This window comes from Canis lupus, chromosome 26 (genome assembly GCF_048164855.1).
Source record: "Canis lupus baileyi chromosome 26, mCanLup2.hap1, whole genome shotgun sequence".
NCBI classification, from domain to species: domain Eukaryota; kingdom Metazoa; phylum Chordata; class Mammalia; order Carnivora; family Canidae; genus Canis; species Canis lupus.
In genome coordinates, this window is record NC_132863.1 from 19,861,335 (window position 1) to 19,888,410 (window position 27,076).

The 27,076-nt window shown below is 39.2% G+C and overlaps 1 protein-coding gene across 3 annotated transcripts in view; it reads right to left on the minus strand.

Moving 5' to 3' along the window:
• The window catches only part of ATRN (attractin), a 161,438-nt gene that overhangs the window by 9,655 nt on the left and 124,707 nt on the right, over positions 1 to 27,076 (minus strand). For 2 of the 3 annotated variants that reach the window (XM_072800233.1, XM_072800235.1), the window contains exons 25-27: positions 23,217 to 23,278; positions 5,978 to 6,056; positions 1,626 to 1,733 (exon numbers count right to left, since the gene is read on the minus strand). In XM_072800233.1, the coding sequence (XP_072656334.1) occupies positions 1,626 to 1,733; positions 5,978 to 6,056; positions 23,217 to 23,278 (249 nt within the window). Of the gene's footprint in view, positions 1 to 1,625; positions 1,734 to 5,977; positions 6,057 to 18,259; positions 19,384 to 23,216; positions 23,279 to 27,076 lie in introns of those variants that run through there. The other variant, XM_072800234.1, reaches the window with a different exon arrangement.

A 27,076-nucleotide genomic window follows, 5' to 3' on the forward strand; every position in this document is an offset into this window, starting at 1 on the left:
GTCAGAATTTCCTTCCTTTTTACACTGAATAATATTCCTTTGTATGTGTAGACCACATTTGGCATACCCATTCATCTACTGATGGACATTAGGGATGTTCCCATCTTTTAGCCATTGTGAATAATGCTGTGAACATGGATGCACAAATACATCTTTGAGACCTGGCTTTCAATTCTTGCAGGTATATATCCAGAAGGGGAATTGCAAGATATGGTAATTCTGTTTTTATTTTTTTGAGGAAGAACAATACTGTTCTCCACAGCAGCTCCAACATTTCACATTCCCACTGACATTGCTCAAGGGTTCCAATTTCTTCACATCGTGGCAATCATACAATGTATATATAAAATACATGTTAGGTCTTCTCATTTTATTCTCCATATTCTTATCTGTCATATTTTTCATCTTCTTGTCTCTCTGTTCTGCATTCTGTGTAATTTCTTCAGATTCATCTTCCAGTTCAAAAGTTCTCTTCACTAGTGTCTGATGTGCTATTTATTTAGCATGTAAACTGAGTTATTTTAGAAATTTTAACCACTATATATTCCATTTTTTTGGTAAGGTTACTTATTTAAGTAATCTTTATACCCAACGTGGGGTTTGAATCATGACACAGATCAAGAGTCACGTGCTCTACCGACTGAGCCAGCCAGATGCCCCTAAATGTTCCATTTCATTCTTTTTTTTGATCTAGTCATTGATTCATGGTATCCTCATCTTTATGATTCCATCTTTCCCACCTTCAAACATTTCATAAAGAGCTAGCTATATTATACTCTTTAGATGACACTCTAACATGCGAAGTCCTGTCTACACCCTCTGTCTACAGTGTCTGCTAACTCATATTCCTAGTGGCTTGTCTCTCTTGTCCTTGGTGATCTCTGACTGCTTGATCTTGATCGGTGGGGATCCTACATGGCTGAACTGGGGAAGCTTTCCCACAGAGAGGATCTGCACCTATGTCAGCTGGGAGTCATGGTGTGTTACCAATCTGGAACAACTTCAGATCACACATCATTCTGGTTTGGTTCATGATTTGTTCTTTTTTGGGGGGAAGGATAGGAGAGTATTCCCTGGGAATTTCACCTACTTCCTATGAACTCAGTAATGCATTAGTAAGTATTTTAAAATTCAGGATCTAAAGCTGTTTCCCCAGAGTATATGGTACATTTCATCATTTTGCCAAAATAGAAACTTTTATAACTTTCCTCATCTTTTTTTTTTTTTTTTGGAGGAGTCAGAAATATTTACATTCCATAGAATGTATAGTGAATTATAATATTTGCCCATTGAAGAAAATTCCCTAAACTACTTAGAAGCAATGATTCAATTTAGCTCTTTTCCAATACAAGTTTTAAAGTATTATGTCACAGAATACTTACAAGAATTTGAGACAAACCATTTACATATTAAAATTCCTTGAACATGGGAATGCTTAACAACATGAATGAAACACTGAAAAATGAAAGCAAAAGAACACCTGACAATGTCAGTGTGTTGCCTTATTGTTAAAGAGAGAAAGGAAAACATAATTACGAGGCAACGGAACAAGTTTCTTGTTCTTTGTGGTTTCTCAGAAGCCTGAGTTCTGACAAGTTTTCGGGGCTTTTGAATCACATTCTCACCTTTATACTCCCTCCAATAAGATCAGGAGGCTCTTCATCTGTTTCCAAGGCAACGTTTACAGAGGCAAAGGGGCGACTGGCCATCTGCTGCATCTCTCGAAGAAGTTGCTATGGGGTAATATGGCAAATGTTAGAGCACCGAGTGCTGAGGGGATTTTATTAAGGAATACTACATATTAAAAGTACCTCAACCTCCCTGGTTCAAACAAAGAAGTCCAAAATGATATTTTTGAGATAGCTGGAGAAAACTGGACACAGACCAGGTATCAGATAACATTAGGACCTACTAAATTTTGTTGAATGTGATAACAGCACTATCATCATATCAGAAAGTCCTTACCTGACCTGTTAGAGATACACGCTAAAATACTGATGGACAGGATGTTATGATGCCTGCTTATTAAATATATAAAATAAATGATGTAGCCCTATCTCCTCATATTTTCATGTCTAGATTAAAGCCTTTCCTACTTCTTTCTTTCTACTGAAACCTGAACCAAATGTTGACACCGCAGATAGCAACAGAAAGAGCTCTTTGTTCACAGAGGTGATATAAGCTGAAAACAAACAAGTGTGAAGTTTGGCAGAGTTAGAGGGACAAGCAGGGGCCTTGGATTTAGGGGAGGCTTGGATGTGAATCCTTGATCCAATTTCCAGCTGCATCACCTTAAGAAAGGTGTTTAAAGTCTCTGGGTTTCAGTTTCCTCTTCTCTGTATTAGGAATTTTAAACCTGTGTTACTAGGATTAAAGGAGACACTAACCAGCTGAGTGCCCAGCACATGGTGGATCAATCTATATCATTCATGTATCATTAAGGATATTGGAGATCCAGGCATATCATTGAAGCCTGGAGGTCATGCCATGGAAGACAACCAGGCCTTCCTGCAAACCACCAATGTGGAACTATGGTAGGAGACAGAATCTTAGTCTGGGTAGACAATGGCTCTGGTATAGAAGGATATTTTTATGTTAAACATTTTCTTAAAATACTAATAACAACATTCTAGATCTCATCAAACTGTTGGTCCATTTACTCAACAAATATGTGGAGCAACCCTACTTTGGGTTCTGTGCTACCCCAAGAGCTAGAGTCCCAGTAGGACAGAACACTTCTGCTCTTCCAGTTTGGAAGTTCCTTTACGAAGAGTGCATGAGATAATGTGTGGACAAACAAGTAAAATGGGGCCTGGCATAGAGCAAGCACTTAAGCAGTGTTAGTTGTTATTATTTTTGTTGTTACAAATCTCATTAAGTCATTTCTTCTACAATTCTGAGAGGGATAAACATGACTAACAGTGTAGAAATGTAGAAATATATTCTGAATAGTCGGGTTCACAGAAATTTCAAATCACAAGGGTAAAAGCTTAATTTGTTGATCAACTGTCATAAGCTACTTTTTTTGGTGGTGGTGGGGAGAGAATTTTAAAAGAAGTATAACCTGGAATTTTTAAAGAAATTTAAATGATTTAAAAAATAAAATGCTGGGCAGCCTGGGTGGCTCAGCGGTTTAGTGCTGCCTTCGGCCCAGGACATGATCCTGGAGACCTAGGATCGAGTCCCATATCAGGCTCCCTGCATGGAGCCTGCTTCTCCCTCTGCCTGTGTCTCTGCCTCTCACTCTCTCTCTCTCCCATGAATAAATAAATAAAATCTTTAAAAAAATATGCTGAAGAAATTGTTATTCTTAATGAGCCTAAATAAAGCCTATCATAACCCTGGGAGGTAGGGATCTTCTAATTCTTCCTTCTTATTTAATTAAGCATGCTCTCTGGTATGGCAAAAGAAAGAAAATTTCCTTCACCATACATTCACCATTCCTATTATAGAATGAGTAAATATCTTTTAAAAATTTCATTTAAATTCATAAGCATACATTTTAAAAACCTTTTTTCTACAAGGTATTCATCCTCTTCATATTTTCTTTCAAGTATGTTGCAAACATTTTCTAGTTGGCTGTTTGTCTTCCTTGATTTATTTTTGATCTACTTAAGTATTACTTTTTATGCATGCAAATTGCTGCTATACTATGCTTTAATCATCTTATCTGAAAGTAATAATTTTGCCTCCTTTTCAATAGTAATAAAACTTATTTCTTTTTCTTTGAGTGCACAGCCGAGAATATCCAGAGCAGAAATAAGTGACGATGGGGACTCCAGGACTGTATTTACATAGCCTGTAAAGACCAAAGTCCCAAGTTTAAAGCCCAGTTTGGTCTCTTAGTAACTGTGTGATGATGGGTAAGTTATTCTGCTTCTTTGAGCCTCAGTTTCCTCCTATTTCATAAGCTTGTTATGAAGAGTAAATTAGTTAATCTATATAAAACCTTTAAGAATAGTGCCTGGAATTTAGAAATGCTCAAATGTCAGCTCTTATTATGACAAACCTGTCATAATACTGATTTTCTCAGTACAACTTCTAGTGTTTTCATATCATGAGTGATGTTGGTTATTTGGATATTCCTTATAGTGTTAATAAGGAGGTATTATTTTTGAGTTTACAAAGAGTTTTGTTTTATTTGTTTGTTTGTTTATTTATTTATTTAAGATTTTATTTATTTATTCATGAGAGACACAGAGAGAACCAGAGACACAGACACAGGGAGTCTGATGTGGGACTCGATCCCAGGACCTTGGGATCACGCCCTGAGCCAAAGGCAGACCCTCAACCACTGAGCCACCCAGGCATCCCAAGAGTTTTGCTTTTAAACCAGGAACTGATGTTGAATTTCAACAAATGACTAAGTGATTACTTGGCCATTACTAAAAATTTAGGTTCTATTTTTACCCACTGATATAACCTATTCTGTAGGTTTTCCTGTAGTAAATGATCCCATTATTACACTGGTAAATTAGAACTGTTCCACATAAAGTCACTGTGTGACTGGTCTTTGTTTTTTGGTGCTTTTTCTCAGGTTTGGGATTCAAAGTTTCTATGGATACCATGAATTAGGACTCTTTTAAGCTTTCCATCTTTTCCCTTACTTGAGAACAGTTTATGTATTTTAGAAATAAACAATTCTCCTAAGCACTCAAGGAAAAATAGACTTACTATTTCCATAAGCTCATCTCAAATGTAAACTCCCTGGGTAATGCCCTTTGTGGAGAGAGTATATTCTGAGAAGTTTTCAATTCCTTCCCTGGCCATGTTTATTGAGTCTTCCCACTTCTTTCTTACTCTATTTGGATCACTTCTACTTTTTTTTAGAATACTGTACAATTCATTGGGATTTTAAAATGTCTTAGTAATGGAGCTATTAGAAAATTCCTTCTGGGGACACCTGGGTGGCTCAGTGTTTGGGCACCTGCCTGCCTTTGGCTCAGGTCATGATCCTGGAGTCCCAGGATCAAGTCCCACATTGAGCTCCCTGCATGGAGCCTGCTTCTCCCTCTGCCTATGTCTCTGCCTCTCTCTCAGTTTGTGTCTCTGATGAATAAATAAATAAATCTTTAAAAAAAATCCCTCTGAATATGTTACCCACTGAATTTAAAAACGATAATAAAAAGGATGCAACATTACCTTTATGCTAACATTACTTTTATATGGGTCAGAAAAGGGGTCATGACCTCCAGGAGGAGGCCCTCATTACAGACACTAATATTCAGGGAATAGGGCTGTGTGCTTCTAAGTTTTGATTTGCGATATTCTTGTTCTCTTCTAAATCTTGTCCATAGATAAATTTTTATATAGAAAAGGGCAAGAATAGATACAGAAGACGGAGGAGCATATATCAGCCTAGAGCTCAGTGCCCTTCCATTATCAACAATGCAACAGACAGGACTCTAGAAGGCAGAGTAATAACACTAGTGAAAGTTGTGAAAAACAAGATTTTATGTTGTCACTTTTAAGCAAGTTTATTTATTTGGTCAATCATAAAAATATTTGCTTGACTTATTGATACCACTTTAGGAACGGAGCTCTGGAAATAAATCAAGACTCATTAAAAAATAAAACTCAAGCAAAAACTTGACTAGACACTGATTTATCTTTGCGTGATGAGATATTTCAGAGATGGTTTAGCTGGCTGATTTTACTCTCGTTCTCATGAAAAACTCTGCTCCTGAGCCCTCAGATCTGCCTGAGCTAAGGACAGAGCACTGGTAGAATGGGCGGAACTGGCAGCTATAAGTCAATACTAAAGTTCCCTTTTAGAAAGTTAAAAGTATGTGGTGCAGAATTATACTTTATATCACACTAGTCGAAATCTACTGACCATACTCTGCAGAAATGGCAGCATTAGTCTCCCTGTGGTATGTCTATAAATTATCACTAATTAGCTAAAACGGACTTGCTTTAGAGAAAGAGAAAGGAAGAACTGACAGGCATTCAGGAACCTTTATCCATTGAGGCTTACCTCTCTACGCCTGGAGGCCCAACAACTTTGTTTGATCTTCCAAACCACAGCAGCCACCAGGAGCAAAGAGAGGAAACAACTGTGAGAAAGGAGAGTACTGAGTTATTATCCCAGCCCCCAGAATCAGCACTGTCACCCCCACCTCAGGCCAGGCAGGGAGAATCCCCCAAATACCATTCCAAGTACCTTTCTCATCACTTATCATAACCATGTACCTGGTTCACAGGAAGCAAGTGTAAAAAGACTGATAAGCTGAGCTTCCTGACCTGACCTCTAGACTGTAGTGTCCCCAAAGGCACTGGGAGAGAGCTCTGACCTCCCACTGGGCCTTTTATCGAGATGGCCCATCATGGCTTATCCCAAATAAGAAAAATAATTCTAGGATAATAATAATGAATGACAAGCAAGCTATCTAATTGAATTAGCAAACCTTTACTGATAAAAGTCTAAGAAAATGAGAAAAGTTATTAAAGAACAACCAGCTTTTCATACAGAAGAGGTACACACAAGAATAAACATATATATATATATATATATATATATATATATATATATATAAAATACACATTCAATTGTATTTTTAGAAAGGAAATTCATCTAATTTTTATAAAATAAAATGATCAACCTCAAACCGACAACTTTCTTAACTCCTACTGGTAGGCAGAGAGTAACTCCTACTGGTCTTGTAACTGTAAACGCTTTCAACATGCCTTCATCTGTAAACCAGGTGTGAAGGGTTTGAAAAGCTACCCTGACAATGGAGAGAAAGACTGACTTCTGTTATTTGCAGATACAAGGCATCTGCAGCATGGGGTTGGTTTCCAGAATGGCAGCCTCAGTGAACCCAAGAGCCAACCGACCAGAGGCAGGCCCTCAGGCTGGCTGGAGAGGGCACTCTGAGGTGTGGGGATGACTAACTTCTGCCTTCCCAGTGGGCTCCCACAGCCCACTGCTGCCCCAACAAGAACAGGGGGAAAGATCCCTCCAGTGGATTCCCGGATTCAAGAGAAGGGGCTTTCCACAGTCATCATCATTCAGGGGAGAGGCTTCAATTCCTGCCTGACTGGGCCTCTTGGCTGTCCTGACTCTCCTGGTCCTTCCTCCTCTCTGACAGTCTCTATTTTCCTTTATTTTTTTTTTTAAGATTTCATTTATTTGTTTATTTTTAAAAGATTTTATTTATTTATTCATGAGAAACACACAGAGGGGCAGAGATGTAGGCAGAGGGAGAAGCAGACTCCCTGCAGGGAGCCCGATGTGGGACTTGATCCCAGGACCCCAAGATCATGCCCTGAGCTGAAGGCAGACGCTCAACCACTGAGCCACCCAGGTGCCCCAAGATTTCAATTATTTATTCATGAGAGACACACAGAGAGAGGCAGAGACATAGGCAGGCAGAGGGAGAAGCAGGCTTCTCCAAAAGGCAGACAGACGCTCAACCACTGAGCCACCGAGGTGCCTATTTTCCTTTCAATCAGACAGACCAAAGGCAGACAGACGCTCAACCACTGAGCCACCGAGGTGCCTATTTTCCTTTCAATCAATATTTTATTGACATAGGTCCTGTTGTTCTAGGCCCATAAAATACACTGATGAACTGAACAAAAGACTGCAGTTTTCATGGAGTGGACATTCCATCAGCTGGAGATAAAAAGTAAACAAAACAAACAAGCAAATTATAGGGCATGTGAGAAGGTAGTAAATGCTACAGAAATAGAAAGATGGTAAGGGAAAGTGGGTTCAGGGGTGCCACTGGCACTCTAAAGCAGAATGGTCAGAGTGGGTGAGCCTTACTTCTTGAGAAGGTGATATCTGAGCAAGATTTGAAGGAGGCATGAGAGGTGGATCAGGGGATGTCTACAGAAACACACCTGGGCAATGGGCTTGGCTGTGCAAAGCCAGAGGCAAGGACATACCTAGGACTGCCTGAGGAACCTCAGGAGGCCACCATGGCTGGAGTGGGGGCAGTTGGGTCACAGATAAAGGCAGAGAGATAAAGAGAAGCAGACCATGGAAGGCCTGCAGGCACTGTAAGGGTATTGGGTTTTACTGAATGAGATGAGGAACTAACTTAGGTATTTGAGCAGATAAATATCATTTAACTTAGGCTAAGAACTTTAGGTCTGCAGCAGCAGAAATAGGGAGACCAGTAGGTCTAAGAGAGATGATGGTGGCTCAAGCCAGGGTGGTTGTAGCATGGGTGTGGAAAGCACTTTGGAATCTGGACATAATTTGAAGGTTGAGACCATAGAATTTGCTGATGTGCTGGATGTAGAGTATGGAATGGAGAAGTCAGGGATTTTGATCTGAGGAACTTGCCATCAACCTAGAGAGGGAAGGTTCTGGGTGGAGCAGGTACAAGACAGCAGACAGACAGTAAGAGACATGCTGACTTCTGAGATATCCACCTAACCACCGAAAGGAGATGTAGGCAGCTATGGGTCAGGAGGCTAGGAGGTGGCATTTGGGAATCATAAGCATACACAGTAAACCCTTGAATAATGAGAGGATTAGGGGTGCTGACCCTCTGCACAGTTGAAAACCCATATATAACTTTTGACTGCCCCAAAACTTTACTACTAATAATCTACTGTTGATAGGAAGCCTTACTGATAATATAGTTGATTAACTCATATTTTGTATGTTATATGTATTATATGCTGTATTCTTACAATAAGGAAAGACAGAGAAAATAAAATGTTATTAAGAAAATCATAAGGTGGCACCTGGGTGGCACAGTTAGTTAAACGTGACTCTTGGTTTTGGCTCAGGTCATGACTGCAGGGTCATGAGATCAAGCCTCATGTCGGTTGCTCAACATGGAGTCCACTTGAGATTCTCTCTCCCTCTCCCTACCCTTCCTGCTTGTGCTCTCTCTCAAATAAATACATAAATCTTAAAAAAAAGGGGGGGAATCATAAGGAAATTACATTTACTATACTGTACTTATTGAAAAAAATCCACATATAAGTGGACCTGCAGAGTTCAAACCTATACTGTTCAAGGGTAAACTCTTTAATGCATTTGAAGTAATAAATCTGGATGAGGTGACCCAGGGGGTGAAAACAAATACAGAAGAATGTCCTGGGTTGGGGGATCCACCCTTGAGAAGTTGGGGAGAAGAGGAAGAAACAGTAAAGGAGTCTGAGAAGAATAATTTGTCTTTCTTGGTTTCCATGCATAATCCTGCTTTTTGTTATTTTTATTCTAATAGAAACACAAGGAGGCAGCAAATCCACATGGAAGGGCAAGGAGGGACTAAGAGCTTCCAAGTGGGTCTGGATGCTACTGATGCAGTTGAGTACAGGACTATCCTCAGGAGCAGGTGCCCTGGTGTTGCTCAGAGGCCTCTCCCGGGACTACCCTCAATCCAGAGATGTAAGAGAGTGCAGCTCAGAAGGTCTGTGTCCCCTTCCCCCCAGGCCCAGGTGGGGCTTCTGTCTTCATCACAGACTTGTTAAAAATACCACCAAGCCCATTCCTTCCACAGATCCCAGCTTTTCTAAGAAGTGAAACAAGGAGCACACTGACACACAGTGGTCATCCCTCAAAGCTGATATGATTTCTCCCAGGGTAATACAACAACAAAGGACATTCTAATTATTTCTAATAAGGGGCACTCACTGATTCACCTCCCTTTTCTTCCTACCACTGATTTTAGGACAGGTCATGCTATAACCCAGTATTCACCTTCCTACAGTCCCTCTTGTCAACTGTTTTCTGGATTTTTCTATGTGAAGGTAATTTAAAGAAATATTAAACCATGAAAATTTTCAAACATACACACAAGTAGAGAGAATGATCTAGTGAATTCCTATGTGTCCATTAATTAGCCTTTAATTATTGTTTTGTCAATGTCATTCAAAGATCATCAAAGAAGTGTACTTCTCTCTTTCAAAACTAGGACACTAGCCCCAGGCTAAGGGTCTCTCCTGTCCTGTCAGCTCTGTACCTTAGGAGAAAACAAGAATCCTCTCACCTTTTTTGTCCTAAATCTGTTCCTGCTTTCAAAGGCTTGTACTTTCCTGAGGCTATTCTCCAAAAAATCCATGCCTTGATTCTAAGTTTTTCTTTTTACTTTTTGTATATGCCTTTTGAAAACTCAAAATTTGTGTGAGAGCTCAGTGTTGGGGGCATCTGTTTTTCACCAGCTTAACTGTAATTGTGCAGTTAGAATGATATTTTTGAGAGCGTCCTGAACTTTCCCCCAGAGGGTAAGACTATTAACTAATGGTTATCGTTTTCTGCTCTTACAAGCCTGGCTTTTCTAAAACTATGTATGCATTTTCTTGGCCTGGCCTTGACCTCCAAGTCAGCTTGAACACAGAGATACCACTGCTTCTCCCAAGTTCCTGTGATGTGCACTTCCACACTCTGGTCAGAATTAGATCCAGAGTGGCAGGAACTCATAATCACTTCTATCTTCAGGAATATGAAGGACTTGACAAAGTGTCTGCTGTCAATCTGGCAAGGTCTAGCAGTAGTTCAAGTAATTAAGTTTTACAAGAATATCCTATTGAGTCTGTAACAGAAATTCTCATTACATGGCCTCCTTGTGGCCAGGTGATGTGACATCACTTACTTCTCCTTTTTATCCTCACTTAGACATTGCCCTCTGAGAGCCACAAAGACTGCCACAGTGTCAGTCCTCTACGGCTACCAGCTGTCCTAAACACTCTAGAGCCTCACTCCCAGATACAAAGCCCTTTCATGTACACGACCTCATCTGACTCTCACAGTGAGTGAGCAAGTGGGTCTTATTATTTCTCTCTTCATATACAAGGCCCCTACTGGAGTCTAGAATAGCATCTCATTAAGATATAAAATGACTTAATGGACTTGTCGGGATCTAGAGTTTACTTTAGATGCCTGTGCCTGAGTCTGGAAGTACTCTCACCTCACGCTGATTTTCTCACTTGAATCACTGAGTGCCCTGCCCCACACCACCCCACTCTAATTCTCTTTTCTGTGTTATCTGAGCTGTTCTTCAGAGTGCTTAAGATTGTCTGGATCCCTTCTTCTCTCCTTCTTTTCACTTGGATCCTTTGGAACCTGGTTAACCTGCTTGGGGAAAACATTTTCTCCCTTATGCTCATAAAAGGGACTCTGTTGTCAGATCATCATTCTTAGTTCTTAAACAAAATCCAGAAAGAAAAAAAAAAAGCAGCTGTGGATTCTTTTCAAAGGTTCCACTCTCAAAAAGAAGAAATGACAAAAACACCATCTGTCCTTGTTTACTACATAAGATTCCAAGGTCCCTAAAGATCTTCCCAATCAATTCTGATTGTGTCATTCTGTCTTCTACCTGTCAGCATTAGGGACTACTCCTTACTGGGCTAGTGCTTGGCAGCAGGGTCATCTCATTCTGTACACATGTTCCAAGAATATTCAGAACACCTGCTGACTGGAGATACTGAATTACTGTATTAGCATGCAGCCTCTATGTCCCCTTGAAAGTGGGCCATCAACCAGCACCATTAGCTTTCTTCCTTCAGAGAGGCTGGTGCCTCTGGCTCCTCAAGACTCAGTGCTTCTCCCGAAGGCCTGGTTTAGTTTCCACATATATTTGCACATGACTGTGTGCCAGGTGCTGAAGGTCTGTGTGTGCATAGGGATGACCAAAAGAGACAGTGCCCCTGCTCTCTTGAAGCTTAGAGTCTAACTGTGGGCACAGATAGGAAGTGAGTAAACAGCTGTGAGAAGTACCATGATGAAAATATGGTTCTATGGGAGAGAACAAGGGAAGACAATTTAGTTTGGGGGTTCCGGGATGAAATCTTGGAGGAAGTGACACTCTGCCAAGACCTGAAGGATGAGTGTGGTATAATAAAAGAAATATATATATTTGGTCTTTGTCCCGAGTTCCTGGTACAGAGCTCCCAAAATTCTTAAAATTTCTTGAGTGATAGGAGTTCCCCTTCCCCATCTTTTACACAAACGTTCTTTATTTATTTATAATAGCCCCAAACTGAAAACAGCCCAAATGTCCAACTCCATCAAGAAGTGAAGAAATTGCGTTGATCTTTTCATAGAATATCCTTAGTGATAAAGGAATGAGCTATTTTTAAATTTAAAAAGTTAAAAAAATTATATTTTTAATAGTTTTTTGTACAAAGTAATTTATACAAAGGAAGATATAATTTTTAAAATGAATGGTCTCTGAGTCTGAATGAGCTGTGTTTTTTTTTTTTAATAACAAGTGTATTGAGATATAATTGAGGAGTGTCCTTTGTATGCTAATGATGACTCATGGGAGGGAGGGACCCAGATAGCTTTGGGATGGTGGTTGGTCACTGGAAAAACCAATCACATGATTAGAAAGTTAAACTGTTCAGTACCCTGTCCCATCCCCCCAGCCTGAGGGAAGGGAGAGGGCTAGAGATTGAGTTCCTTAGTCACACCTATGTAATGAAACCTTGAAGGAAACAAGGAATAAGAGGTTTGAGGGAACATCTGGGTTGGTGAACATGTCCATGTGCTGGGAAGGTGGCACACCCAGAGAGGGAGTGCGGAAGCTCTGTGCTCTCCACCTACTCCTACACCTTATGCATGCTTTCCATGTGGCTGTTCCTCAATTATACTCTTTGTAATAAAACTAATTTTAAGTACTGTGCTTTTCTGAGTTCTGTGAATCATTTTAGTAAACTGTCAAATCTGAAGAGGGTCATGGGAACCCCCAAATCTGTGGATGGCCAGCCAGAAGCATGGGTGGCTTGGGGACCCACTGGTGGTTGACATCTGAAGTGGAGGCAGTCATGTCAGACTGAGCCCTTAACCTATGGGGTCTGTGCCATTTCCAGGTAGTGTCAGAACTCAACTGAACTGTAGGACAACCAGTTGGGTGTCAGAGAACTGGGTGTTGTTTGAAAAAGCCAAACAACGAGTAAATGTATACAGATGAAGGGTAGGGAGAAGAAAGAAGGAAAGCATTTTCCAGAAAAAAAAGGATAAGCACGTGCAAATGGTAAAGAGCCTGGTGCTTTAAAAAAAAACAGAAGTGGGAATACAGGGGAGAGTAGCATAAGATGAGTATGGAGGGGTGAGCAAAGGTCAGTTCACCTTGGTTTTTATTTGAGATACGATGAAAAGCCTCTGAGTATGAGACAAGGGAATATGTTTAGATGCATTCATTTTCAAGGTCTCTTCTGGACTTTCTAGTAGAGGGGCTCTGACTGCTGGGATGTGGTGGGAGAGTGTCTACTGCATGGGAGAGAAGTGACTTGGAAGTGGCAGGGTGATGCTGTGAAGACTGGTGAGGAAGGGCTGAAGAAGAGTTTGCTTCTGGGCATGTTAAGCTGCAGATGGGATGGCAGAGTTCAACCAGGAATACAGAATGAGAAGATGGCCAGAGTTAAGCTCTGGAAGAACATCAACAGGAAGAGGTTGGTCAGAAAAGTTCAACAGAAGAGTGGCCTCAGGGCAGTCTGGGGTCAGAGAAGGCCAGAAGAGTGTCAGTGATGGGTGGTCAGTTGCTTGTTACTGCTGAGAATGAAAAAGATGCAAACTGAAAAATATCTTTTGGATTTGGCAATAGAGATGTTCTTGCTGCCTTCCATACATACACAAATTTAGGTGGGGTGTGGGGATGGAAGTCAGATTAGAGAGGGCTGGAAAGCAAAAAGGTCTCCAACAGAAGGATTTTTAGGGTAGTGAAAATACTCTGCATGATATTATGATGCTGGATCTATGTCATGACGTATTTGTCTAAACCCATAGAATGTCCAACACCAAGAGTGAACTCTAAGGTCAACTCTGGGCTTTGGATGATTATGATGTGTCAATGTAGGTTCACCCTTAGTAGGAAATGTCCAATTCTGGGGGGTAATGCTGATAACAGGAGAGGCTGTACATGTTTGGAGGCAGGGGGGTCTATGGGAAATCTCTATACCTTCTTCTCTAGTTTTGTTGTAAAACCTAAAATTGCTTTAAACAAAGCTTTTTAAAAATTTGAACAAAAAAACAAAGTAAAATAAAACCAAATGTGCTCTAAGCCCCTTATGGACATAAGGAGGGAGGGGAACTGCCAGAGTGATCAAGGGGAGCCACATTCAGAGTGGCCGCACCAGCTGGCTTCTTCCCCCTTCTCTGTCAGTGCTGAGCAATGGGAGACAGGCCTTAAGGCAGTAAGTTCTGGGCCTGGGGCCAGGGAGGCCAGACAGGATGGCTGCTCTCTCATTCAGAAGACAAACTAACAGTACAGCCCACCCAACAGCATGTTCTGCCCCTACTCCACACACACTGGAGGCTGTGACACACAGAAACAGCATTCACACACAGGCAAACAGCAATCTTCAACACAAAACAAGGGCAGATATCTCAAGGAAACCAACAGTGTGAAGAGAGATATCAAACAAAACAAAACCCAAACATCTGGGCAGCCTGGGTGGCTCAGCAGTTTAGCGCCGCCTTCAGCTCCTGGAGACCCAGGATCGAGTCCCACGTCAGGCTCCCTGCATGGAGCCTGCTTCACCCTCTGCCTGTGTCTCTGCCTCTCTCTCACTCTGTGTCTATTATGAATAAATAAATAAAATCTTAAAAAAAAACAACCCAAACATCTGAGGAGAGGTATTAATAAGAGCACAAAATAAGACTTCAAAATAAAATATTAATCTCACAAAGGAATATGAGAGGAAACTGCATTCATAAAACAGACTCAAGTTATAAGGAAAAACATATTAGAAGTAAAATGCAAATGTTAAAATAAAAAATAGTCTTTATCAGATGGGCTCAACAAAACAAACAGATCCAATTTTGGATTAAATTAATGAGCTAGAAAATACTGCTACAGAGCTCACCTAGAACACAGAACAAAAGGAAAATGAAAGAATATGTGGGTTCAGTAAAGAAATATAAAGGACAGATCTGGAATCCCTCTCATTAATTGAATAGAGAATTCTAGAATTCAAAAAAAAAAAAAAAAAAAAGAACTGAAGGAGGGGAAACAAGCAAAGAGACAGAAGACAGTGTTGCAAAGCTCAAGACTCTATAGAACCATCCCCTCCTCCTCATCCCCAGTATCAAATTCTTTCTCAGGTCCTTTCTCAATGAACTCCTAAGTCTTGCACAACAGCAATATCCAACAAAGGGGAAGACATGGGACACATAAGATAGTGCAAGGAAAAAAAAAGGTAAAACTTACAAAAATTGTTCCTATATAATGTAAAATAATTACAATCTAGAATTTAAATCCCAGATAACCACTACCTCAGAGGCCACTTAGATGGCTGTGGGGGAATGACTGTGGGGTTCTCTTAGACCTTAAAGCAGCCAGCTCTTGTAGGAACTGGAATCATGAAGCTGCCAGCTGAAGCTATGGTCCTATCCTCTTGGGAATTACATGAAATTCTTTCCCATCTGACCTCCTATTGTTTTAGCTTGCATGTGGATGGATGTAATAAGGCCCCAGGCTCTGAATTCACACAACTTTCAGCTAATTCTGGGTTTCTCAATGCCAAATGAATGTAAGAATCACTGGAGAGTCTTTAAAATATCACAAGGATCAGATCGGGTTCCATAGGAAACCAATGTAATCAGCATCTCTGGGGCATAGGGTCCAGGCTGCTGCTGCTGCTGCTGCTGCTTTTTAAGCTTCCCAGGGAGTTCTAGGGACAGACAGCACTGCAAGACATGAAGTAATTGTTTCAGGCTCTGAAACCCAATTTTAAACTTGTAGGAGAGGGTTCTAACTGGCCCTGTTAATCTTTGTATGTCAAAGTTTGTATGTAGGTTCATCTATGTATGAGCTGATGAAACTCTAGACTGCTGCACAATTGCATTAAAGGGTGATTAAGTGCTATAATAGGAATAGGAGTAGGGCAGAGTTTCAAAAGGGATGGACTTTGGAGTGAATGTGTCAGAAGACTTCAGGGAGTAGGCAACTGCGTTGGGTTCTGAAGGAGTAAGACTATGACAGGTCAGTGGGACTGGGTAAGTATCTTTGAGGTAAACACAGAGGAGAACCAAGTTGAGTCCACCACCCCTCCTCCAGGCCCTGCAGCTCACATGGTCAACAAGGAAGGAAATGATGGCTATCTTGGAGGGGCCCATAATCTGGTGGGAGTCACTACAGGACAAAGTCTCATGAAATACTGAACCTGCAAGAATATAGAGTGATGTTTTGGCCCCACTCTGGGAGAAAATGCAAATGTTAAAATAAAAAATAGTCTTTATCAGATGGGCTCAACAAAACAAACAGATCCAATTTTATATTAAATTAATGAGCTAGAAAAACTGCTACAGAGCTCACCTAGAACACAGAACAAAAGGAAAATGAAAGAATATGGCAGGTGGCTCATGTCAGTGACTCTTGGTTGCCCAGCACTAAGTAGAATGAAAAACTGCTGGAGGAGTGGGAAGGGATCTTGGGATTTTAATTTTATGTGGTAACATCAGAGAGGGCAGTTTTCTTTTGGAATCTATACTTCTGTGGAATGAAGAGATTTTTTTTTTTTGTGAATGGGAAGTCGTTTCATCAAAATTCCAGCACTCCATGTTACTGGCATTACCTCATTTGACACAGAGGTTCTGTGCTACCCACTCAGCTCCAATGAGCTATGCTGAGCATTCTCTAAATAAGGGAATGACATAGTGAATTCCTGGCCTAATGGATGGTGTGGCCTTTGAGTTGAAGCCATTAGTATCTCGTCCTAATTCACTGACAAGTTTCTGAAGGATATAGTAAAGTAATACTCAAACAGATTCCAGATGGACATAGGAACACCTAAACATGAAAAGACAAACAGGTAAAATACCCATGAAGAAAACAGGGAAGGACTAAGAGACCTGCTTGGAAAATACCATAAATGGGGTCTGAAGACAAACAAGTGAACACACACACACCTGTTAATAGTTGCAAAATAAAACAAAGTCCTAAATTTCAGCAAGAAAAAGGCAAATATCCCAATAGAAATATGAACAAATGATAAGGACCGGTATTTCAAAACAAGAATTGGAAGACATCAGTAAATGTCAGTCATAATTAAAGAAATCCAGATTTAAAATATCAGTGATACCTTCGAGACTAATGAAATAAAAAATAATGACAATTTCTAGTGTTGCTGAGAACTAATAAGATAAATAGGTGGAAATAGCAAGAGAAATTGTATTCCAGCTTTTAGGAGTGTAAATTCATGAAACTATTCTTAAGGGCCATGGCAGTGTTTCTGCATTTTGATATAGCAATTATAGGACAAAAAAAAACTATCCCAGAGAGATCATCATAGAAAAAAGTAAAAGCATATAATGTAACAAAAATTGAGGACAATCTAAGAGTCAGTCAAAAGAAAATATGGTATTTGTACTACGAAAAAAGCTGTTTAAAAGTTAAGTGAATCCCCACATGGGAAAAGTTACCCATAGAACATTGAGTGAAAAAACAATAGAACAACATGTAAGGAGGGAACCCATTTTATAAACCAAAGAATCAGAAAAACCACAACTTGTGTGCAGTGTATATGCAAAGAGAAAAAATTGTGGAAACACATACATCAAAATATTAACAGTTGGGATCCCTGGGTGGCGCAGCAGTTTGGCGCCTGCCTTTGGCCCAGGGCACGATCCTGGAGACCCAGGATCGAATCCCATGTCGGGCTCCCGGTGCCTGGAGCCTGCTTCTCCCTCTGCCTATGTCTCTGCCTCTCTCTCTCTCTCTCTCTGTGACTATCATAAATAAATAAAAATTAAAAAAAAAAAAGAAAAGCAAAATCTTAAAAAAAAATATTAACAGTGATAATTTCTAAAGAGGAGGATTAGGGGAAGTTTGAATTTTAGTTTTTACATGAAATTTTACAATGAACATAAACTACTTTTGGTATTTATAATAAGAGAATTATCTTCAGGGATCCCTGGGTGGCGCAGCGGTTTAGCGCCTGCCTTTGGCCCAGGGCACGATCCTGGAGACCTGGGATCGAATCCCACATCGGGCTCCCGGTGCATGGAGCCTGCTTCTCCCTCTGCCTATGTCTCTGCCTCTCTCTCTCTCTCTCTCTCTCTGTGTGACTATCATAAATAAATAAAAATTAAAAACAAACAAACAAAAAAGAGAATTATCTTTATGCTGATTTTCTACTTTAAAAGTCTGAATGAAATCTTAACTATTTTGTTTTCAAATCCTTGGGATTAGTTTAGCATTATTTTATCATATCTTTTTATGTTGTCCCTAAAAAATTTTCCCTTTACTTTATATAGGTCATTGTTCAACAGAAATTTAATGTGAGCCACATAAGTATTTTTAAAAGTTCTATGAGCCACAGCGAAAAAAAAAAAAAAAAAAGACAGGTGAAATTAGTTTTAATAAAATAAGTTTTATTTAACCCAAGATCGCCAAAACATCATTCGAACACATGACCAATATAAAAATTGAGATATCTTATGTTCTAATATTCGATTAAGTCTTCAAAATCCAGTGTATATTTTATAACAAGCACATCTCAATTTGGACACTAAATTTTTATCAGAAAATATTTGATCTACTATATTTAAATTTCATAACATTTACATTTGAAAAAGTAGATTCACATATCCAGATTGTTCTAAACACACAAGTTCTCTGGTAACTGAATCAAGTAGCAAATTTATTTACTTATTTTTAAAAATTATATTTAAATCAGTTAAAATTAGGTAAAATGAAAAATTCAGTTTCTCAGTCACATTAGCTATATTCAAGAGCTCATGAGCTACATGTGACTGGTGGCTATTAAGTCTATATTACTCTTTTAAGCTTCTTGTTTATAACTGTCTACTTTTTATTTATATTTAGTTTTTCATCATATCAAATCTGAGGCTTCACAGATTTTAACAAATCTTCACATCACTAACAAATCTGAGGCTTCACATCACCAACAAATCTGAGGCTTTTAAACTTTGTTTCCTTGGTTATGTACATATTCCACTGGTTAATCTGATTTTGTGCCAGTGCCTCACTGATCACTGGAGTTTGAAAAAGCAGACTGTCAGTAGACTGTCTCCCTGCCCTCTCCATTTTTTTCTTGGTAATTCTTTCTTTTTTTTTTTTTTTTTTGTATTTTTTTTGTATTTTTTTTTTTTTTGTAATTCTTTCTTGATTCTGTTATGCTGTAATTTTGAACAATTTCATTTACTGAAGTAACACAAACACGTAAATTTCATTTTTTGTTAGTGCAATATAGAAATGTAATTGACTTATCCCCCTAGAAACACTGAATGCTTTTGTCAGATTCTTTTCTCTCCCTCCAAGACTGGAGGGACGCAACAGTTACTTCTTGGTGGAGATGTCATCATCATCCAAAAACTAAAGGCTACAGTTTATAGCAGACAGAAGTGGGCCCATCAGGACGTGGCTGAATCTTAACGCGAGGCCATCTGCTCCCCAGCATCACTCAGGAAGGGATTGCTTTCATGGTCGAAAGGGGAGGGCACCTAATGGCTCACTATGGGAAATACAATTAATTATATGGTTTTCATGCCAGCATCTGCCTTTACCAATAAGAGCTGCAAAAGATGTATGCTTCTGTACAACACAGAACTAATTTTTTAATATTGCCTTTGTGTCTAGCAATTTTGAATTCACCTATCAATTCTAATATTTTTTCTGCAGATTTTTTTTGACTTCCTATAAATACAATCACACTGTTGCATGATGATTTTTTTTCTTTTCCAATTCTTATGTATTTTATTTTTGTCTTACTGTATTGACTAGAATCTTTGCCATAATGTTGAATGAAATAACAGATGGAATTTTTTTTTTTTTTTTTTTTTAAGTAGGCTCTATGCCCCAATGTGGGGCTTCAACTTACGACCTTGTGATCAAGAGTCTCATGCTCCACTGACTGAGTCAGCCAAGTGGCTCTGATAGAATCTCTGCCTTGTTCCCAAACTCAAAGGGAAAGTTTATAACATCTTACTATTAAGAATGTGGTTTGTTGGGGCACCTGGGTGGCTCAGTGGTTGTGTGTCTGCCTTTGGCTCAGGTTATGATCCTGGGGTCCTACATCAGGCTTCCTGCAGGGAGCCCGCATCTCCCTCTGCCTATGTCTCTGGCTCTCTCTGTGTCTCTCATGAATAAACAAAATCTTTAAAAAAAAAAAAAAGAACTTGGTTTTATTTTTTGCTTTATATATTGGTCCTTTATCAAATGCTTATCCTCATTGATTAAGATGACCATATTATTCTCCTCCCTTATTAAGCAATTAATGTAAATAACATGGATTGATTTTCTAATGCTAAATCAAATTTGCAATTTCTGGAATGAACCCAACTAGGTCACAGTATAGTTGCCTTTTTGTATTACAGGTGGATTTTTGCTTCTTCATTCATTCATAAGACTGGCTTGTAAATTCCATTCTCATAATATTCTTGTCAGGTTATGCTAAATTCATAAAACGAATTGGGATGTATTCCTTTTTTTTTCTGTTCTCTAGAAGATTTGGTTACTAATGACATTTCTTTCTTAAAAGGCTGTAGGTTACCAATAAAGCCACCTGGGCCTAGAGTTATCTTTGTGGGAAAATGTTAAATTATATATTGTTTTTAAACAGATATAGGGCTATTCAGTATTCAAGTTCCTATTCTGTATCAGTTTCAGTAAGTAGTATATATTCTTTGTTTTTCTAATTGTCTACTCCATCTGTTCCGTTTTCAAATTTATTTGCACAAAGTTGCTCATAAAATATTCTTATGGAGGAAAAAATTGTCTTTTTTTTTTAATTGTCTGTGTGATTTGGAGTAATGCCTCCTGTTATGTTTCTGACTTTATCTCTTCTCTCTTTTTTCTTGGTCAATCTTGCCAAGGGTTTATCAATATTATTCTTATTATTTCAAAGATCCAACTTTGTGGTTCTTTTAATCCTCTCTACTGTACTTCTTCCCCTACATCATTAATTTTACTCTATTTATATTGCTTTCTTCTACTTTCTTTAGATTTAATTAGTTCTTTTTCTGACTTATTGAGAAAGGTATCCCCCCCGCCCCCCCCGCCCCAAGAAAAAGCAGTGATCCTCAACCCTAGCTGCATGTTGCAATCACCTGGGGAGCTTTCAAATGCTTGAGTCCCATCCCCAGAGATTCTGATGTGACTAGTCTGGGCATCAGAAGCTCCTCAAGTGATTCTACTGTGCAGCTACAGTTGAGAACCACAGATTTAAAGCCATACCCTCTAAGTACAACTTTAACTATATCCCACAAGTTTTTAATTTTTTTTGATTAAACTGTTTTAAAATTTCTGCAGTGATTTGACATAAACTTTTTAAATGGGCAAATACAATATATAATTTTAGAAGTCAGGTAAATAGTTACTTTGGGGGAAGAAGGCAGTTGTGATTGATGAAACGGGAGCTTCTAAAGTACGTGTTCAATTTGTGATAATTCACTGAGCTAGATACTTATAAGTGTTTCTGTGATTTTATAATATACTTTAATACATTTTTAAAAGAGAGAAATAGATCTCATGCAAAGATTGGGAGTTATAATGGCAATAGTCTTCTCAATATTAATACTGGAAGCTAGAAGAAACAGCATAATGCCTTCTCAATTCTAGTGGAAAATTATTTCCAACCTAGAATTCTGTATGCAAACTTTTGATCAAATGGGAGGGTAAAAATTAAAAACTTTTCAGAGTAGGTTACAGAAAAGTTACCTTCCCTGTACCTTTTCTCAAAAATCTCCTGGAGAATGTGCCCCACTAAATAGAGGAAACAAGGGACGCCTGGGTGGCTCAGTGGTTGAGTGCCTGCCTTCTGCCCAGGGCATGATCCTGGAGTCCCGGGATCGAGTCCCAAATTGGGCTCCCTGCATGGAGCCTGCTTCTCTCTCTGCCTATGTCTCTCTCTCTCTCTCATGAATAAATAAATAACATTAAAAAAAAGAGGAAATAAATAGAGAGATGAAGACACAAGATCCAGGAAACAGATTTCAATATAAAAGGAAGGCGAGGGGATCCCTGGGTGGCGCAGCGGTTTGGCGCCTGCCTTTGGCCCAGGGTGCGATCCTGGAGACCCGGGATCGAATCCCACGTCGGGCTCCCGGTGCATGGAGCCTGCTTCTCCCTCTGCCTATGTCTCTGCCTCTCTCTCTCTCTCTCTCTGTGACTATCATAAATAAATAAAAAATTAAAAAAAAAAAAAAAAAAGGAAGGCGAAAGAAATTCCCAAGATGACAATCATACAGCAGGCCTCAAGAACTAGTAGTACACCTGGGAGCAAAAAGTTGGAGGGTTTTAGGGCAGACATCTCCAAGAGAAACTAAAACCAGGTCAGTACTTACTTGTGTTTGACCCAGACAGATTTTCCCATTCTGTCAGAGTACAGGGATAAATCAGGGGTAACCTCTTAGAAAACCAAACAATTAAAAAAATAAAAATTAGGGTAAGAAAACCAAACAACTAAAAAAGTCAAAATTAGGGTAAGAAAAGAATGATGCCCCACCCATCCAAAAAATGGGTAAGAACAATCATAGTTCAACTCAGCTGTGAATAGGGGTTTTACAGTTATAACAACATAACAGAGAGCAGTGATTCAGGCAAGCACTGTGATCTAACTTTATGAGGGGATAGGAAGGGGATTTTGTTTGTACTCATAGTGTGTGAGGAGTTGCTGGGTGAGGTTACATGGGATAATAAATCCTCATCTACAGTGGGACATCAAAAGATAAACTGAACTGAAAAATCAAGAAATAGTGTAAGCATAGAGAAGTTAAAAATAGCTAAAATAATTTAAAATTAGGGAAGGTAAAGAATGGCAAGGTGTGGGGCAGAATGCTCCTACTTTCTCTTATGAGCACTGAAGCATGTATTTTTTTCAATTATGCGTAGACAGTATTTTCATAAAAATAAAATTAAACTTAAAAACCCATAAAAATAAAAGAATCCCAAGGCCTAACAAGTCACTTTTAGCTTTAAAACTCTGGATAATCACCAGAATAATCCTTGAACAAGAGGAAGTGTATCTGTAGCACATATCAGTGATCATTATTAATTGTTGTTTCAACCCTGAAATCTCCCCAAATGAAGAACCAGATTTATCTGTATTTTAGTACAGAGTACAGGAAAAGCTGTCCCCTAAAGCCAGAATGTACAAAGTAAATGTTTTCATTTATCAGGTTAGGCTGAATTTACACTATTGCACGTAACTTTTCAGAAAGGTCTATAAAGTTAGTTTGATCTGTTGTGCCAACACAGGATTACTCAATTATCTTCTGTACGTTGATAATTAAGGGGATTAAGTACCTGAATCAAAAGAGAAGATATAGTTTGTAGAAGTGAAATTACCTGAAGAAAGTCACGAAGAACTGTACCAGGTCCATAAAATTGCTGTGCTGGGAGAAGGCGATCTGTGAGGGAGAAACAGGTAGTGTGAGGAGGTAGGCTACACAGGAGCACTGGCAAACTTGGCCTTCTCAGTTTAAGAGACACACTGGAAATGTTCAAGAAGAGATTAATGAAATTGTTTTTCTTGAGGGCAAGTGGCTCATCTCTTTCTTTTCTGGCTTAACTGCCAGCCCAAAAGCAATATTCTGAGGCTTCAAGGCAAACTCCCAGGGCACCCACCTCTCTGCTCTTGATACCAGATCTAAGTTCTTTTAGTGTGACCTAGAAGAATTCTCAGATCCCAACATGAAAACCCCAATGCCAGGCAAGCCAGTCTGCTTGCTACCTCCTTGTGCCTTTCTCTGGACAAAATGCTCTCCTTGTTTGCTTCAAGTTCAAGTTCTTGGATCCACCCCAAGGTAAGGAGCCTCATCTGTGCCCTTCATCTCTTTGATACTTACGTGCTCAGTGAAAACTCACTTCAGGACAGTGTCCTTTTTAAAATTATTATTATTAAAAAAAGGTATCTCATTTGACTACATTGAGTATCATTTGACAGTCAATATAACACCAGTTGGGACCTAAATAATTTTATTATACAGTTAATAGTTTTATACCAAGAATATAAAAAAATCCCTAATGTAGATCATCTAAGACACCACTGACAGAAATAGACATTTTGTATACTATCAAGGAAAAACATTACCAATTATATGATGACAAGATACTTTAAAAATCATTGGCTGGAAGATGCGTTGTGCTATCAGAGCTATTAGAACATGAAAAAAATGAGCATGTCAGGATTTATTAGTAAATATAACTGTCTTTATTATTTATAATACTCATGGTACTAGCCAGATGTTATGGTGTATTCTTCGCTTTCTTAAAGGGTATATAGCTCTTCTCCTTGCAGAGACAATGGTACTGTAAGTAAAACGTTTATTGAATAAGGTGAAAATTGCTCCAGTACAGACCATGAGTATGACAAAAATCAGGGAAATAAATGATTAGCAGCTTCTTTTTCTAATCTCACCCAACTTCCTATCTTTCCAGGCAGCAGTTCCCATCCTATGGTAAAGCAAGAAAAGTGCTGGACCCAGACACTGGCAATGGGACAATTCAATGTTTTGTATTCTTTTTATGGCCAGACTCAAAGAGGCAGAAGAGGTTTCCAGTAATGGCCTTTTTTGATGGTCTTATTTTGACATTCCATAAATAAAGTTCCAATACTACCTGTTCAGGCTAAGGACACTACGGGGCACAGAATTTGCAGTTCTGGTGTCTCTTTAGCTACCATTTATAATCAGAAACAAAGATACATAGACTTTATACCATAGGTAAGGAAAAACTCACATTCTTTGCTTTTCCTTAATTTTTAAATAGTACCTAGTCACTAGTAAGAAGACTCCTCAAGAATATGGCCACTGCCCTCACATAAAGTTTTTTAATAAAACTAGTGAAGGATAATTATTTAAACAATGTTATTCAATCTTGACAAGTGAAGGTTCTAGGTTATAACATAAAGAACGAGAAGGAAACCGATTCTAGTGCGTCCAATTCTGTTTATAGATTTTAATCTTTTAAAGCACTAGTATGTCCTCAGTGTTTATACTTAAAGAGATCCTGAGATGCTTTTACTGTTGAATGCCAGAAAGTTTGGATGCTAATAGCATCCTCTGAGAATTACCAGGTGTCTGTATGCCCTGTGCCACGTAATACTCCGCAGTGCTGGGATCACCACCTTTAGCCTTCTTGCTGAAGCAGGGCCACACCATGTTCATGTCTAATTCAAAACCACAATGAACCAATATAAACTGGCCACCAGTGTGGCTGCTACCCAAGACTCACATTACTCTAAAAGGTGACCTCTTTTGTTAAATGTTATTCACCCAAGTCTCCAGTTATGAGGTTTGGTAGGGAAGCAAAAGTCCTAACATAAAACTGTTTATGAATAGACTGACCACTTAGAAACATTTAGCCTTGCTCAACATCCCACCCACCATGACAGTTGATTAATATTTGACTGACAGAGTGATGAGCTTCTTGTCCAAACTGAGAACTTCTGAGAGAGAAAGGGAATGCTATTAAAAATTATACTAGGACAGGGAATCCCTGGGTGGCTCAGCGGTTTAGCGCCTGCCTTTGGCCCAGGGTGTGATTCTGGAGTCCTGGGATCGAGTCCCACATCGGGCTCCCAGCATGGAGCCTGCTTCTCCCTCCTCCTGTGTCTCTGCCTCTCTCTCTATATATATGTCTGTCATAAATAAATAAATAAATAAATAAATAAATAAATAAATAAATAAATAAATAAATCTATCTATCTATCTATCTATCTATCTATCTATCTATCTATCTATCTATCTTAAAAAAAATTATACTAGGACAACAAGCATGAATTGGGCTGCCCCGACTCAGACCCCAGACATACAAACTAACCGCAAAAGCAATCTAGCAAAGGCAAGACTCTACTGAAAGTGCTGTTGGAGAACTGATCCCACAGAATCACTGGTAAATGCAGACCCAGCAGGGTTATCAACTGAAGAGGGATGAAGGTAAAGATGTAAGTCCTTCAAAATACTCCAAAGATACTAAGAGAGGACCCTGGGAACACTGATGAGGTGCTTGACTCATGGCATGCAATCAAATCTGAAGTGAAGACTGTTAATGCTGTCTAAGCTCCCAGCACCATCTGCACAACTGAAGCCACACCTCTACTTATCTTGCTCAATTTTTCTTCATAGCCCTTATATGTCCATTTACTTATAGTTTTTTTCTTTCATTAGAAAATAAGATCTGAAAAAAAAAAAAAAAAAAAAAAAAAGAAAGAAAATAAGATCCGTGAGGACAGGGACCTTGCTGCTGACTCCTGTGTCTCCAGTGCCTAAAGCAGTGACTGGCATGGAAGAGGTGTTTAATAAATATGTGCTGAATAAAGGAAAAGGGTAATTGGAAAAACAATGACCCGACCTCCACCTTCCCCTGAAAGTAAGAAAGACCTGATTGAGTTTTCTTTCTTCTAAGAATTGGCTCATGGTTGCAATCGTAACTTAAATTTTGTTAACTGTAAAATTAAACATTTTTCGTGCCTTTGAACTTCATTTTTTTAAGACAATATTCTGATCAGGTCTTTCTTCCATGATTTTTTATAAAATAAACATTGAAACAGACATTGAAGTATTTGGTGGCTTTTTTGACACTGAAGATAAAAGGGACTTCCTATAATAAGATATGCTTATTACAGAAAAAGAAAATGTCATTACAATTTATAAATAAAACTCAGTGTCATTCTTCTCCCTTTCTAAACAGTAGGGATCACCCCCACACTCCAGCAAACCTAGAATTTATGTCCCCTTACATTTCCACAAGGTGCTTTTGCCTTACTCTCAGCAATAAGTTTGATTAAGGTGTGCCTGCCCAGGGGACCTTCTGGGTGTGTTGAATAAATCTGAGAAACAACTCAGAAGCCCAGCTAGACACAGAATTTAGGGTAAGATATGGTGGACCTACATTTCCCAAGCACTAATTTTGTGCGTTAGCCAAACACGGGTTTTCAGACTGCTCTACTGCTGCACTTGGTCCTTCAATCACCAGAGGGCTCTGCTCACCCACCTACAGTACCCCGCCACCACCTTAGCCCCACCTAAACACTCCCTTCCTCATTCAGCGGCTGGAAATCAGCTCTCTCTTCTCTACACTCCCAGTGCCCAATCTGCTTCCTTCTCAGGGTATGGGACAGTCATATTCCACCTTGTACTATGTCTGTGTATCCAGAGATGTCCTGGAAAAAAAGATTCCTGCACTCTTCTGTCAACAAAAAATCA